Below are 16631 nucleotides of genomic sequence, written 5' to 3' on the forward strand. Positions count from 1 at the left end.
CACCCCCCTTTTTGTTTTGCTGTTAAAGGACATGATGGGTTTAAGAAACACGGTAACAGCGCCACCTACAGTCACCTTCTGGATGATTCAGTAGAGTTGAACAACCATCCAATCCTCTCAGATCTATATGAGGTAGAGATGTTAGACTGGGCACCAGACTGTGGTGGTTTAGTGACACAACATCCATAGCTTTAACAGATTGGATTACATGAGACATCTACAGTCTTGGTTATCTACATGGTTCCAGTCTGCCATTACACCTCACTTCTCATTCATCATTCTTCTGTTATGAAGAGATGCAGAGGGCTGCTCTTTACCAACACTTAAAGGGGGGGAGACAGAGAGAGGGAGAGAGACAGAGAGATAGACAGAGAGAGAGAGAGCTGGAGGACAGAGCCACAGACAGAGAGGGGGAAGTAAAATTCAGGAAGAGAGAAACGCAGACCAGTTCCAACCCCAATGGCAGGATATTTTATTTGACCTTTATTTAACTAGGCAAGTCAGTTAAGAAAAAAACTCATTTTCAATGACTGCCTAGGAACAGTGGGATAACTGCCTTGTTCAGGGGCAGAACGACAGATTTATACTGTGTCAGCTCGGAGATTCGATCTTGCAACCTTTCGGTTACTAGTCCAAAGCTCTAACCACTAGGCTACGCCTGGATATGGAGGTCATTAATAATCAATTATTACATTAGAACTGACTTTCAGACAGATTATGTTTGGGATTCGACAAAGACCAACAACTGGATTTTACAAGTAACTTATTAAATAACATTTACTAAAATTCACCACAGAGAAGGAAAGACAAACCAGAGAGTGTGAAGGACGGAGGGACAGAGTGAGAAAGGGAGAGAGGGAGCGAGAGACCGCGTGAGAGAGAGAGAGACCGCGTGAGAGAGAGGGAGAGAGAGACCGCAAGAGAGAGGGAGAGAGAGACCGCGTGAGAGAGAGAGACAGCGTGAGAAAGGGAGAGAGAGGGAGGGAGAGAGAGACGGCGTGAGAGAGAGGGACAGCGTGAGAAAGGGAGAGAGAGGGAGGGAGAGAGAGACAGCGTGAGAGAGAGGGACAGCGTGAGAGAGGGAGAGAGCGGGACAGCGTGAGAGAGAGGGACGGCGTGAGAAAGGGAGAGAGAGGGATAGCGTGAGAGAGGGAGAGAGAGGGAGGGAGGGATAGCGTGAGAGAGGGAGAGAGAGGGAGGGAGAGACCACGTGAGAGAGAGGGACAGCGTGAGGGAGGGAGAGAGTGGGACAGCGTGAGAGAGAGGGAGGGAGAGACAGCGTGAGAGAGAGGGAGGGAGAGACCGCGTGAGAGAGAGGGACAGCGTGAGAAAGGGAGAGAGAGACAGCGTGAGAGAGTGGGACAGCGTGAGGGAGGGAGAGAGAGGGAGGGAGAGACAGCGTGAGAGAGAGGGACAACGTGAGAGAGAGGGACAACGTGAGAGGGACAGCGTGAGAGAGAGGGACAGCGTGAGAGTGAGGGACCCTGTGAGAGAGAGGGAGAGAGAGACAGCGTGAGAGAGAGGGACAGCATGAGAGGGAGAGAGTGGGACAGCGTGAGAAAGGGAGAGAGAGGGAGGGAGAGAGAGGGACAGCGTGAGAAAGGGAGAGAGAGGGAGGGAGAGACCGCGTGAGAGAGAGGGACAGCGTGAGAAAGGGAGAGAGAGGGACAGCGTGAGAGAGGGAGAGAGAGGGACAGCGTGAGAAAGGGAGAGAGAGGGACAGCGTGAGAGAGAGGGACGGAGTGAGAAAGGGAGAGAGAGGGACGGCGTGAGAAAGGGAGAGAGGGACAGCGTGAGAGAGCGGGACAGCGTGAGAGAGGGAGAGAGAGGGATAGCGTGAGAGAGGGAGAGAGAGGGAGGGAGAGACCACGTGAGAGAGAGGGACAGCGTGAGGGAGGGAGAGAGTGGGACAGCGTGAGAGAGAGGGAGGGAGAGACAGCATGAGAGAGAGGGAGGGAGAGACCGCGTGAGAGAGAGGGACAGCGTGAGAAAGGGAGAGATAGGGAGGGAGAGAGAGACAGCGTGAGAGAAGGGGACAGCGTGAGGGAGGGAGAGAGAGGGACAGCGTGAGAGAGACGGAGGGAGAGACAGCGTGTGAGAGAGGGACAACGTGAGAGAGAGGGACAGCGTGAGAGAGAGGGACAGCGTGAGAGTGAGGGACAGCGTGAGAGAGAGGGAGAGAGAGACAGCGTGAGAGAGGGACAGCATGAGAGGGAGAGAGTGGGACAGCGTGAGAAAGGGAGAGAGAGGGAGGGAGGGACAGCGTGAGAAAGGGAGAGAGAGGGAGGGAGAGACCGCGTGAGAGAGAGGGACAGCGTGAGAAAGGGAGAGAGAGGGACAGCGTGAGAGAGGGGGACAGCGTGAGAAAGGGAGAGAGAGGGACAGCGTGAGAAAGGGAGAGAGAGGGACAGCGTGAGAAAGGGAGAGAGAGGGACAGCGTGAGAAAGGGAGAGAGAGGGACAGCGTGAGAAAGGGAGAGAGAGGGACAGCGTGAGAAAGGGAGTGAGGGACAGCGTGAGAGAGAGGGACAGCTTGAGAGAGGGACAGCGTGAGAAAGGGAGAGAGAGAGGGAGGGAGAGACCGCGTGAGAGAGAGGGACAGCGTGAGAGAGGGACAGCGTGAGAGAGGGGGTAATGTCTGATTTCTTAGATTCTAAAAGGTAGTGTATATCTTCATGTTGATTCCAGCATGCTTTGCAGTAACACACAACCCCTCAGTGTATAAATAGACTGCATTGTGGTGCATGACGCTCCATGCTACACTACACCTGAAAATGAACCATCCCCACACGCTCAAAAGACCACGGAAGGAAAAACACGCCATATTTTTTTCTTCAACCTCAATGTGAAACAACACTGAAATAGTGGTTGATTAAATAAATGCTGATGAACAACAATAAGCCATTTTCTTTTGTTGAGAATTATACTAACTAGTACAAACATTATCAGGACTAAGGACACCTTACTGAACGCTTAATATCTATTGTTTCGTTTTTCTTAAATGGCAGTTTAAACTGCCTCTCTGTTTCACTATGAGGTCTATCTACCTGGTACCTAGTAGAAATGATTGTCGTCTGGTTATTTATTGTGCAACGCTTCCTTGTGAGATTATTACATTAACTCTGATATGTACTGCTGCCACCTCAGATTACAGTAACAGTGAACTCTGATATGTACTGCTGCCACCTCAGATTACAGTAACAGTGAACTCTGATATGTACTGCTGCCACCGCAGATTACAGTAACAGTGAACTCTGATATGTACTGCTGCCACCTCAGATTACAGTAACAGTGAACTCTGATATGTACTGCTGCCACCGCAGATTACAGTAACAGTGATTCAAATGGATTGAGGCTGGATACAGAGCCCATAATGCCGATTTAAGGACGACCAGAATTAGGATTTAAAAATGATCTTAATTCTAAATGACTAAAATAATGACTGTGCGGTAACCGTATAACGAGGCATGTTCTCTTATTATTGCAAGTAAACGACTTGATCTACTTGGATACACTGTAAATGCTTTGTAATGACCCTCACAGATCCTGTGATTCATACTCATCTATTAAAACCCTGAAACATGGCACACACACCGTTCCCTGATGCTCTCTCCCCTCCTGACCCACCCCACCCCTCCCCTCCTGACCCGACCCACCACTCCCTCCTGACCCACCCCACCACTCCCCTCCTGACCCACCCCACCCCTCCTGACCCGACCCACCACTCCCCTCCTGACCCACCCCACCACTCCTCTCCTGACCCACCCCACCACTCCCCTCCTGACCCACCCCACCACTCCCCTCCTGACCCACCCCACCACTCCTCTCCTGACCCACCCCACCACTCCTCTCCTGACCCACCCCACCCCCTCCCCTCCCCTCCCTGACCCACCACTCCCCTCCCCTCCTGACCCTCCACTCCCCTCCCCTCCTGACCCACCACTCCCCTCCCCTCCTGACCCTCCACTCCCCTCCCCTCCTGACCCACCACTCCCCTCCCCTCCTGACCCACCACTCTCCTCCCCTCCTGACCCACCACTCCCCTCCCCTCCTGACCCACCACTCCCCTCCCCTCCTGACCCACCACTCTCCTCCCCTCCTGACCCCCCACTCTCCTCCCCTCCTGACCCACCACTCCCCTCCCTTCCCTTCCTGACCCACCACTCTCCTCCCCTCCTGACCCACCACTCCCCTCCCTTCCCTTCCTGACCCACCACTCCCCTCCCTTCCCTTCCTGACCCACAACTCCCCTTCCCCTCCTCCCCTCCCCTCCTCTGCCACCCTGCCCAGTGCTTCCACATCCCTTTAACTCCTAAACATATTCATCAACACGCTATCAGTCCGAGTGGTAGTCTAATGTACTCTCTGTGTGTGTGTGTGTGTGTGTGTGTGTTGGCACACGTTTGATTCCACATAGGATTATTTGATTGACATTACATGATCCTGCTTTAAGTATGACTTCTGTGTGTATTTATAAGATTTTGAATGGGACTGAATTGTGTGTCCCCACAAGGTTAATTATGCAAGACTGTGTGTATCTGTAATTGTGCGACTGTGTGCATGACCACACATCCTGTACACACATACACACACACACACAGCTATATAAATATATATATTGTAATTTATAGGTTTAAGCTTAATGACAAAATACCTCTAGATTGAAACAAATTCAGTAACTGGCAAGTACTGTGGCCATTGTGATGCTGCATCTAGTCAGACAGCGGATCTAGTCAGACAGCGGATCTAGTCAGACAGCAGATCTAGTCAGACAGCAGATCTAGTCAGACAGCAGATCACAGGATGTAAAGACAACGACAGGTTTGCTGTTCCAACACACAGGATGTAAAGACAACGACAGGTTTGCTGTTCCAACACACAGGATGTAAAGACAACGTCAGGTTTGCTGTTCCAACACACAGGATGTAAAGACAACGACAGGTTTGCTGTTCCAACACACAGGATGTAAAGACAACGACAGGTTTGCTGTTCCAACACACAGGATGTAAAGACAACGACAGGTTTGCTGTTCTAACACACAGGATGTAAAGACAACGACAGGTTTGCTGTTCTAACACACAGGATGTAAAGACAACGACAGGTTTGCTGTTCCAACACACAGGATGTAAAGACAACGACAGGTTTGCTGTTCCAACACACAGGATGTAAAGACAACAGGTTTGCTGTTCTAACACACAGGATGTAAAGACGACAACAGGTTTGCTGTTCCAACACACAGGATGTAAAGACAACGACAGGTTTGCTGTTCCAACACACAGGATGTAAAGACAACGACAGGTTTGCTGTTCCAACACACAGGATGTAAAGACAACGACAGGTTTGCTGTTCCAACACACAGGATGTAAAGACAACGACAGGTTTGCTGTTCCAACACACAGGATGTAAAGACAACAACAGGTTTGCTGTTCCAACACACAGGATGTAAAGACAACAACAGGTTTGCTGTTCCAACACACAGGATGTAAAGACAACGGTTTGCTGTTCCAACACAGGTTTGCTGTTCCAACACACAGGATGTAAAGACAACGACAGGTTTGCTGTTTTGCTGTTCAACACACAGGATGTAAAGACAACAGGTTTGCTGTTCCAACACACAGGATGTAAAGACAACGACAGGTTTGCTGTTCCAACACACAGGATGTAAAGACAACGACAGGTTTGCTGTTCCAACACACAGGATGTAAAGACAACGACAGGTTTGCTGTTCCAACACACAGGATGTAAAGACAACGACAGGTTTGCTGTTCCAACACACAGGATGTAAAGACAACGACAGGTTTGCTGTTCTAACACACAGGATGTAAAGACAACGACAGGTTTGCTGTTCCAACACACAGGATGTAAAGACAACGACAGGTTTGCTGTTCCAACACACAGGATGTAAAGACAACGACAGGTTTGCTGTTCCAACACACAGGATGTAAAGACAACAGGTTTGCTGTTCCAACACACAGGATGTAAAGACAACGACAGGTTTGCTGTTCCAACACACAGGATGTAAAGACAACGACAGGTTTGCTGTTCCAACACACAGGATGTAAAGACAACGACAGGTTTGCTGTTCCAACACACAGGATGTAAAGACAACGACAGGTTTGCTGTTCCAACACACAGGATGTAAAGACAACGACAGGTTTGCTGTTCCAACACACAGGATGTAAAGACAACGACAGGTTTGCTGTTCCAACACACAGGATGTAAAGACAACGACAGGTTTGCTGTTCCAACACACAGGATGTAAAGACAACGACAGGTTTGCTGTTCTGTTAAAGACAACGACAGGTTTGCTGTTCACACAGGATGTAAAGACAACGACAGGTTTGCTGTTCCAACACACAGGATGTAAAGACAACGACAGGTTTGCTGTTCCAACACACAGGATGTAAAGACAACGACAGGTTTGCTGTTCCAACACACAGGATGTAAAGACAACGACAGGTTTCCTGTTCCAACACACAGGATGTAAAGACAACGACAGGTTTCCTGTTCCAACACACAGGATGTAAAGACAACGACAGGTTTCCTGTTCCAACACACAGGAAGTAAAGACAACGACAGGTTTGCTGTTCCAACACACAGGATGTAAAGACAACGACAGGTTTGCTGTTCCAACACACAGGATGTAAAGACAACGACAGGTTTCCTGTTCCAACACACAGGATGTAAAGACAACGACAGGTTTGCTGTTCCAACACAGTGCTTTGTTGGAAAGGTAAAAGGGATTAAAACAACTCTAATTCAATTCAATCAAAGCACTGTGCTGATATCTAATGGTTAGAACATTTGGCAGCATAAAGCTGGTGATGATAAAGGTGGTGGTGATGACAGGGATGGAGCAGGACGTGGCCAGTACATTCCCACCTCTGACACACAGCAGCAGCACACAGTACACGAGCAGAGCAACAGACACTCGCGATTGGTCAATCACTCTGGAGTTCCAATGATGATGTAACAATGTAAAAAACAATGTAATGACAGGACATATTGGCGAATCAAAGGAGGAAAAGAAAATAATCGTTGAGTAAACAAAAAAATATCAAGCAGCTTTTGTAAAACCCTAGAGAATGCAGCAAGTGTCCGTTGCTCTTTAGTTTTGTTGTTGCAGACAGGTGTGAGGTTGCCATGGTGACCGTAAGAAGCCTCTGCAACACTTTAGTTTTGTTGTTGCAGACAGGTGTGAGGTTGCCATGGTGACCGTAAGAAGCCTCTGCAACACTTTAGTTTTGTTGTTGCAGACAGATGTGACATTGCCATGGTGACCATAAGAAGCCTGTGTAAGACTGGATTATTTGCATACCATGTCGGACTCCAGATCTGAAACCACAGAGAAAGTGAGAAAACATTGGATTGATTTGAGAGTGGAATGTGGACATTTGTAATTATAAGATGACTTGGAAAGGTTCTGAAAATGTTCTGGGGTGAAAGAAAGAGAGAATGAGAGAAATGAGGAAAGCGAAAGAAAGAGAGAGAGAGGAGAGAAATGAGGAAGGTGAAAGAAAGAGAGAGAGGAGAGAAATGAGGAAGGTGAAAGAAAGAGAGAGAGGAGAGAAATGAGGAAGGTGAAAGAAAGAGAGAGAGGAGAGAAATGAGGAAGGTGAAAGAAAGAGAGAGAGGAGAGAAATGAGGAAGGTGAAAGAAAGAGAGAGAGGAGAGAAATGAGGAAGGTGAAAGAAAGGTGAAAGAAAGAGAGAGAGCAGAGAAATGAGGAAAGCGAAAGAGAGCGAGCTAGTAAAGGAGTGCTAGTCACATGACTTACTTCTCGTGGGGTGGGGGTCTACCAGTGGGGCGGGACATAGCTGTATCCAGGTGCACCCTGGGGCCGGAACTGCGGCATGGTGACGTGTTGGTGCGTTCCCAGCTGAGCGTGCTGCGGTGTGGTCAGCAGTGTTCCTACAGGACGACACACGAATCATCAGCGCCGGGTGTCATTTTGTCACTGTTGTTTTGACCGCAGCACTATGGTCAATATGGCACCGACCAAAACTGATAAGAGTTTACACCAAAAAACACAACAGCAATATAATCATTTTAGCATAACTTAGGTTTAGCATGGGAAATTAAATGAGATCATTCAAAAAGGTATTTCATATGAAAATATCTTCAACAACACATGCTGTAGCTACATCAGCTCCCTCAGTCATCAGCCCGACCTGCACTCATAGCCATGGTGGTCCCGGCAACCATCCCCATGGCAGCCATTCCGTTGTTTCTAGGGGCTTGGACCGGGGCGGGGTAGAGGGCTGAGGGCAGGCTGTTTGGCTGAACCACTGTGGTGTGGTGGATTACATGAGGCTGAGGTTGAGCAGCATAAACAGGCTGGGTGTAATATGCCTACAGACACAGAGACAGAGGTTAGAGTGTGTCTGTGTTAGTGTGTGTCTGTGTTAGTGTGTGTTGATGTGTGTGTGCATGTGAGTAGTGTGTTGATTTACATGTGGCTGAGGCTGAGCAGCATAAACAGGATGGGTGTAATATGCCTACAGACACAGAGACAGAGGTTAGAGTGTGTCTGTGTTAGTGTGTGTCTGTGTTAGTGTGTGTTGATGTGTGTGTGCATGTGAGTAGTGTGTTGATTTACATGTGGCTGAGGCTGAGCAGCATAAACAGGCTGGGTGTAATATGCCTACAGACACAGAGACAGAGGTTAGAGTGTGTCTGTGTTAGTGTGTGTTTATGTGTGTGTACATGTGTGTAGTGTGTTGATTTACATGTGGCTGAGCCGCATACACTGGCTGGCCATAATACGCTGCTGCCTACAGGGAGACAGAGAGAGAGGTTAGGGTGTGTGTGTGTGTGTGTGTGTGTTTACCAGAACATAAAGGTTCTACTGAGGGTAGACATTGAGGGAGTAGGGTGTGTGTGTGTGTGTGTGTGTGTTTACCAGAACATAAAGGTTCTACTGAGGGTAGACATTGAGGGAGTAGGGTGTGTGTGTGTGTGTGTGTTTACCAGAACATAAAGGTTCTACTGAGGGTAGACATTGAGGGAGTAGGGTGTGTGTGTGTGTGTGTGTGTGTGTGTGTGTGTTTTACCAGTACATAAAGGTTCTACTGAGGGAGTAGGGTGTGTGTGTGTGTTTACCAGTACATAAAGGTTCTACTGAGGGAGTAGGGTGTGTGTGTGTGTGTGTGTGTGTGTGTGTGTGTTTACCAGTACATAAAGGTTCTACTGAGGGAGTAGGGTGTGTGTGTGTGTGTGTTTACCAGTACATAAAGGTTCTACTGAGGGAGTAGGGTGTGTGTGTGTGTGTGTGTCTGTGTGTGTTTACCAGAACATAAAGGTTCTACTGAGTGTAGACATTGAGGGAGTAGGGTGTGTGTGTGTGTGTGTGTGTGTGTGTTTACCAGTACATACAGGTTCTACTGAGGGAGTAGGGTGTGTGTGTGTCTGTGTGTGTTTACCAGTACATAAAGGTTCTACTGAGGGAGTAGGGTGTGTGTGTGTGTGTGTGTGTGTGTGTGTGTGTGTGTGTGTGTGTGTTTACCAGAACATAAAGGTTCTACTGAGGGTAGACATTGAGGGAGTAGAGTGTGTGTGTGTGTGTGTGTGTTTTACCAGAACATAAAGGTTCTACTGAGGGTAGACATTGAGGGAGTAGGGTGTGTGTGTAGAAGCTGTTGATGGTAGGAGCTGGTGGAGTAGGGTGTGTGTGTAGAAGCTGTTGATGGTAGGAGCTGGTGAAGTAGGGTGTGTGTGTAGAAGCTGTTGATGGTAGTAGCTGGTGGAGTAGTGTGTGTGTGTAGAAGCTGGTGGAGTAGGGTGTGTGTGTAGAAGCTGGTGGAGTAGGGTGTGTGTGTAGAAGCTGGTGGAGTAGGGTGTGTGTGTAGAAGCTGTTGATGGTAGGAGCTGGTGGAGTAGGGTGTGTGTGCTCACCTGTGCATATAAGTTCTGCAGGTTCTGCATGCTCTGCTGGGGGTAGGCACTTCTGATGGGGTACATGGCTGTTTGGTAGGGGTTGGGGGAGGGGGAGTAGGGCGGGGGGGCTCCGTTCATCTGGGTGGGGGGCACTTTATATGGAGTACCCGCTGTTGTGTATCCTGCACACACACACACACACACACACAGACAGAGAGAGAGAGAGAGAGAGAGAGAGACCAACATAAGTCCGACAGCCAAGACACATGCATCAGGGTAACACAGCCGTCCTCTCAGTCCTAATGAGGTACCACAGCACAGTATTCATTTTGTCAACAAAAATTGTGACTAAAATATTTGTCAAAAACAAATTTTCCAGTGGCAATTGAAGACACCACTACTGACAAAATAGACCCATAAAAAAACGATAGCTAAATGATTTTTTCTTCTTCATTTCTATGGACTAAAAATAGTTTTGTCTCTATCTTGACTAAAATCTGACGATGAAGTCTACCCGCGCTACGTTCTCTTTATTTATATAGTGACGCGCCACATTTTACATTCATAAAGACGTTGTAAAACTAGGCTACCGGACCGTGAACCATCTGTTCAGGATATACCTTGTTCAGTCATGTTACCTCATTAGCTAACTATGGCTAACAACCTGGGCTGCATTCAGCAGGATGCAATGTTTTGGAACGATCAGATAGAAAAATGGTATGTCCAACAAACATGCCTCTCTGACATGTGGAAAAAGAAATAACGTTGGCTCTATTCATGGTTTTCTATTTGCAACGTTCAAGAATGTTTTTCCAACTGAACGTAGCCATGGTAACATCACCAGTAGTCTACTGAACGTGGCCATGGCAACATCACCAGTAGTCTACTGAACGTGGCCATGGTAACATCACCAGTAGTCTACTGAACGTGGCCATGGTAACATCACCAGTAGTCTACTGAACGTGGCCCTGGTAACATCACCAGTAGTCTACTGAACGTGGCCATGGTAACATCACCAGTAGTCTACTGAACGTAGCCATGGTAACATCACCAGTAGTCTACTGAACGTAGCCATGGTAACATCACCAGTAGTTTACTGAACGTAGCCATGGTAACATTACCACTAGTCTACTTAACGTGGCCATGGTAACATCACCAGTAGTCTACTGAACGTAGCCATGGTAACATCACCAGTAGTCTACTGAGCGTGGCCATGGTAACATCACCAGTAGCCTACTGAACGTGGCCCTGGTAACATCACCAGTAGTCTACTGAACGTAGCCATGGTAACATCACCAGTAGTCTACTGAACGTGGCCATGGTAACATCACCAGTAGTCTATTGAACGTGGCCCCGGTAACATCACCAGTAGTCTACTGCACGTGGCCATGGTAACATCACCAGTAGTCTACTGAACGTAGCCATGGTAACATCACCAGTAGTCTACTGAACGTAGCCATGGTAACATCACCAGTAGTCTACTGAACGACGTAGCCATGGTAACATCACCAGTAGTCTACTGAACGTAGCCCTGGTAACATCACCAGTAGTCTACTGAACGTAGCCCTGGTAACATCACCAGTAGTCTACTGAATGTAGCCCTGGTAACATTACCAGTAGTCTACTGAACGTAGCCCTGGTAACATCACCAGTAGTCTACTGAACGTAGCCCTGGTAACATCACCAGTAGTCTACTGAACGTAGCCCTGGTAACATCACCAGTAGTCTACTGAACGTGGCCCTGGTAACATCACCAGTAGTCTACTGAACGTAGCCCTGGTAACATCACCAGTAGTCTACTGAACGTAGCCCTGGTAACATCACCAGTAGTCTACTGAACGTAGCCCTGGTAACATCACCAGTAGTCTACTGAACGTAGCCCTGGTAACATCACCAGTAGTCTACTGAACGTAGCCATGGTAACATCACCAGTAGTCTACTGAACGTGGCCCTGGTAACATCACCAGTAGTCTACTGAACGTGGCCCTGGTAACATCACCAGTAGTCTACTGAACGTAGCCATGGTAACATCACCAGTAGTCTACTGAACGTGGCCATGGTAACATCACCAGTAGTCTACTGAACGTGGCCATGGTAACATCACCAGTAGTCTACTGAACGTGGCCATGGTAACATCACCAGTAGTCTACTGAACGTGGCCATGGTAACATCACCAGTAGTCTACTGAACGTAGCCCTGGTAACATCACCAGTAGTCTACTGAACGTAGCCATGGTAACATCACCAGTAGTCTACTGAACGTCCATGGTAACATCACCAGTAGTCTACTGAACGTGGCCCGGTAACATCACCAGTAGTCTACTGAACGTGGCCATGGTAACATCACCAGTAGTCTACTGAACGTGGCCATGGTAACATCACCAGTAGTCTACTGAACGTATCATCATCAGTAGTCTACTGAACGTAGCCATGGTAACATCACCAGTAGTCTACTGAACGTGGCCCCGGTAACATCACCAGTAGTCTACTGAACGTGGCCATGGTAACATCACCAGTAGTCTACTGAACGTAGCCATGGTAACATCACCAGTAGTCTACTGAACGTGGCCCTGGTAACATCACCAGTAGTCTACTGAACGTGGCCCATCACCAGTAACATCACCAGTAGTCTACTGAACGTGGCCAGCATCACCAGTACTACTGAACGTGGCCATGGTAACATCACCAGTAGTCTACTGAACGTGGCCCATCACCAGTAGTCTACTTAACGTAATGGTAACATCACCAGTAGTCTACTGAACGTAGCCATGGTAACATCACCAGTAGTCTACTGAACGTAGCCATGGTAACATCACCAGTAGTCTACTGAACGTAGCCATGGTAACATCACCAGTAGTCTACTGAACGTAGCCATGGTAACATCACCAGTAGTCTACTGAACGTCACCAGCTACTGATGGGTAACATCACCAGTAGTCTACTGAACGTAGCCATGGTAACATCACCAGTAGTCTACTGAACGTAGCCATGGTAACATCACCAGTAGTCTACTGAACGTAGCCATGGTAACATCACCAGTAGTCTACTGAACGTGGCCATGGTAACATCACCAGTAGTCTACTGAACGTGGCCATGGTAACATCACCAGTAGTCTACTGAACGTGGCCATGGTAACATCACCAGTAGTCTACTGAACGTAGCCATGGTAACATCACCAGTAGTCTACTGAACGTGGCCATGGTAACATCACCAGTAGTCTACTGAACGTAGCCATGGTAACATCACCAGTAGTCTACTGAACGTGGCCATGGTAACATCACCAGTAGTCTACTTAACGTGGCCATGGTAACATCACCAGTAGTCTACTGAACGTGGCCCCGGTAACATCACCAGTAGTCTACTGAACGTGGCCATGGTAACATCACCAGTAGCCTACTGAACGTGGCCCTGGTAACATCACCAGTAGTCTACTGAACGTAGCCATGGTAACATCACCAGTAGTCTACTGAACGTAGCCATGGTAACATCACCAGTAGTCTACTGAACGTAGCCATGGTAACATCACCAGTAGTCTATTGAACGTGGCCATGGTAACATCACCAGTAGTCTACTTAACGTGGCCATGGTAACATCACCAGTAGTCTACTGAACGTAGCCATGGTAACATCACCAGTAGTCTACTGAACGTGGCCATGGTAACATCACCAGTAGTCTACTGAACGTGGCCATGGTAACATCACCAGTAGTCTACTGAACGTAGCCATGGTAACATCACCAGTAGTCTACTGAACGTAGCCATGGTAACATCACCAGTAGTCTACTGAACGTGGCCATGGTAGCATCACCAGTAGTCTACTGAACGTGGCCCTGGTAACATCACCAGTAGTCTACATCACCAGTAGTCTACTTAACGTGGCCACGGTAACATCACCAGTAGTCTACTGAACGTAGCCATGGTAACATCACCAGTAGTCTACTGAGCGTGGCCATGGTAACATCACCAGTAGTCTACTGAACGTAGCCATGGTAACATCACCAGTAGTCTACTTAACGTGGCCATGGTAACATCACCAGTAGTCTACTGAACGTGGCCATGGTAACATCACCAGTAGTCTACTGAACGTGGCCATGGTAACATCACCAGTAGTCTACTGAACGTGGCCATGGTAACATCACCAGTAGTCTACTGAACGTGGCCATGGTAACATCACCAGTAGTCTACTGAACGTAGCCATGGTAACATCACCAGTAGTCTACTGAACGTGGCCATGGTAACATCACCAGTAGTCTACTGAACGTGGCCATGGTAACATCACCAGTAGTCTACAACGTGGCCATGGTAACATCACCAGTAGTCTACTGAACGTGGCCATGGTAACATCACCAGTAGTCTACTGAACGTGGCCATGGTAACATCACCAGTAGTCTACTGAACGTGGCCATGGTAACATCACCAGTAGTCTACTGAACGTGGCCATGGTAACATCACCAGTAGTCTACTGAACGTGGCCATGGTAACATCACCAGTAGTCTACTGAACGCGGCCCTGGTATCACCAGTAGTCTACATCACCAGTAGTCTACTTAACGTGGCCATGGTAACATCACCAGTAGTCTACTGAACGTAGCCATGGTAACATCACCAGTAGTCTACTGAACGTGGCCCTGGTAACATCACCAGTAGCCTACTGAACGTAGCCATGGTAACATCACCAGTAGTCTACATCACCAGTAGTCTACTGAACGTGGCCATGGTAACATCACCAGTAGTCTACTGAACGTGGCCATGGTAACATCACCAGTAGTCTACTGAACGTGGCCATGGTAACATCACCAGTAGTCTACTGAACGTAGCCATGGTAACATCACCAGTAGTCTACTGAACGTAGTCTAACATCACCAGTAGTCTACTGAACGTGGCCATGGTAACATCACCAGTAGTCTACTGAACGTGGCCATGGTAACATCACCAGTAGTCTACTGAACGTAGCCATGGTAACATCACCAGTAGTCTACTGAACGTAGCCATGGTAACATCACCAGTAGTCTACTGAACGTGGCCATGGTAACATCACCAGTAGTCTACTGAACGTGGCCATGGTAACATCACCAGTAGTCTACTGAACGTGGCCATGGTAACATCACCAGTAGTCTACTGAACGTAGCCATGGTAACATCACCAGTAGTCTACTGAACGTGGCCATGGTAACATCACCAGTAGTCTACTTAACGTGGCCATGGTAACATCACCAGTAGTCTACTGAACGTAGCCATGGTAACATCACCAGTAGTCTACTGAACGTAGCCATGGTAACATCACCAGTAGTCTACTGAACGTGGCCATGGTAACATCACCAGTAGTCTACTGAACGTGGCCCCGGTAACATCACCAGTAGTCTACTGAACGTGGCCATGGTAACATCACCAGTAGTCTACTGAACGTGGCCATGGTAACATCACCAGTAGTCTACTGAACGTCCATGGTAACATCACCAGTAGTCTACTGAACGTAGCCATGGTAACATCACCAGTAGTCTACTGAACGTAGCCATGGTAACATCACCAGTAGTCTACTGAACGTGGCCATGGTAACATCACCAGTAGTCTACTTAACGTGGCCATGGTAACATCACCAGTAGTCTACTGAACGTAGCCATGGTAACATCACCAGTAGTCTACTGAACGTGGCCATGGTAACATCACCAGTAGTCTACTGAACGTGGCCCTGGTAAAATCACCAGTAGTCTACTGAACGTGGCCCTGGTAACATCACCAGTAGTCTACTGAACATGGCCATGGTAACATCACCAGTAGTCTACTGAACGTGGCCATGGTAACATCACCAGTAGTCTACTGAACGTAGCCATGGTAACATCACCAGTAGTCTACTGAACGTGGCCATGGTAGCATCACCAGTAGTCTACTGAACGTGGCCCTGGTAACATCACCAGTAGTCTACATCACCAGTAGTCTACTTAACGTGGCCATGGTAACATCACCAGTAGTCTACTGAACGTAGCCATGGTAACATCACCAGTAGTCTACTGAGCGTGGCCATGGTAACATCACCAGTAGTCTACTGAACGTAGCCATGGTAACATCACCAGTAGTCTACTGAACGTGGCCCTGGTAACATCACCAGTAGCCTACTGAACGTAGCCATGGTAACATCACCAGTAGCCTACTGAACGTAGCCATGGTAACATCACCAGTAGCCTACTGAACGTGGCCCTGGTAACATCACCAGTAGTCTACTGAACGTGGCCCTGGTAACATCACCAGTAGTCTACTTAACGTAGCCATGGTAACATCACCAGTAGTCTACATCACCAGTAGTCTACTGAACGTGGCCATGGTAACATCACCAGTAGTCTACTGAACGTGGCCATGGTAACATCACCAGTAGTCTACTGAACGTGGCCCTGGTAACATCACCAGTAGTCTACTTAACGTAGCCATGGTAACATCACCAGTAGTCTACTTAACGTAGCCATGGTCCAGTAGTCTACATCACCAGTAATCTACTGAACGTGGCCATGGTAACATCACCAGTAGTCTACTGAACGTGGCCCTGGTAACATCACCAGTAGTCTACTGAACGTGGCCCTGGTAACATCACCAGTAGTCTACTGAGGGTGGCCATGGTAACATCACCAGTAGTCTACTGAACGTAGCCATGGTAACATCACCAGTAGTCTACTGAGGGTGGCCATGGTAACATCACCAGTAGTCTACTGAACGTGGCCCTGGTAACATCACCAGTAGCCTACTGAACGTAGCCATGGTAACATCACCAGT

General features: G+C 48.2%; 1 protein-coding gene across 1 annotated transcript in view; it reads right to left on the bottom strand.

Moving 5' to 3' along the window:
* Positions 1 to 6383: 6383 nt before the first annotated feature.
* The window catches only part of LOC135559701 (protein FAM168A-like), a 103621-nt gene continuing 93373 nt past the window's right edge, over positions 6384 to 16631 (bottom strand). Inside the window, exons 5-9 of the mRNA XM_065000533.1 lie at positions 9894 to 10057; positions 8729 to 8773; positions 8171 to 8351; positions 7777 to 7910; positions 6384 to 7334 (exon numbers count right to left, since the gene is read on the bottom strand). Of these exons, the coding sequence (XP_064856605.1) occupies positions 7795 to 7910; positions 8171 to 8351; positions 8729 to 8773; positions 9894 to 10057 (506 nt within the window). The 3' untranslated portion in view covers positions 6384 to 7334; positions 7777 to 7794. The remainder of the gene's footprint in view (positions 7335 to 7776; positions 7911 to 8170; positions 8352 to 8728; positions 8774 to 9893; positions 10058 to 16631) is intronic.

The sequence above is a fragment of the Oncorhynchus nerka genome, linkage group LG14, assembly GCF_034236695.1.
Source record: "Oncorhynchus nerka isolate Pitt River linkage group LG14, Oner_Uvic_2.0, whole genome shotgun sequence".
Classification (NCBI taxonomy): Eukaryota; Metazoa; Chordata; class Actinopteri; order Salmoniformes; family Salmonidae; genus Oncorhynchus; species Oncorhynchus nerka.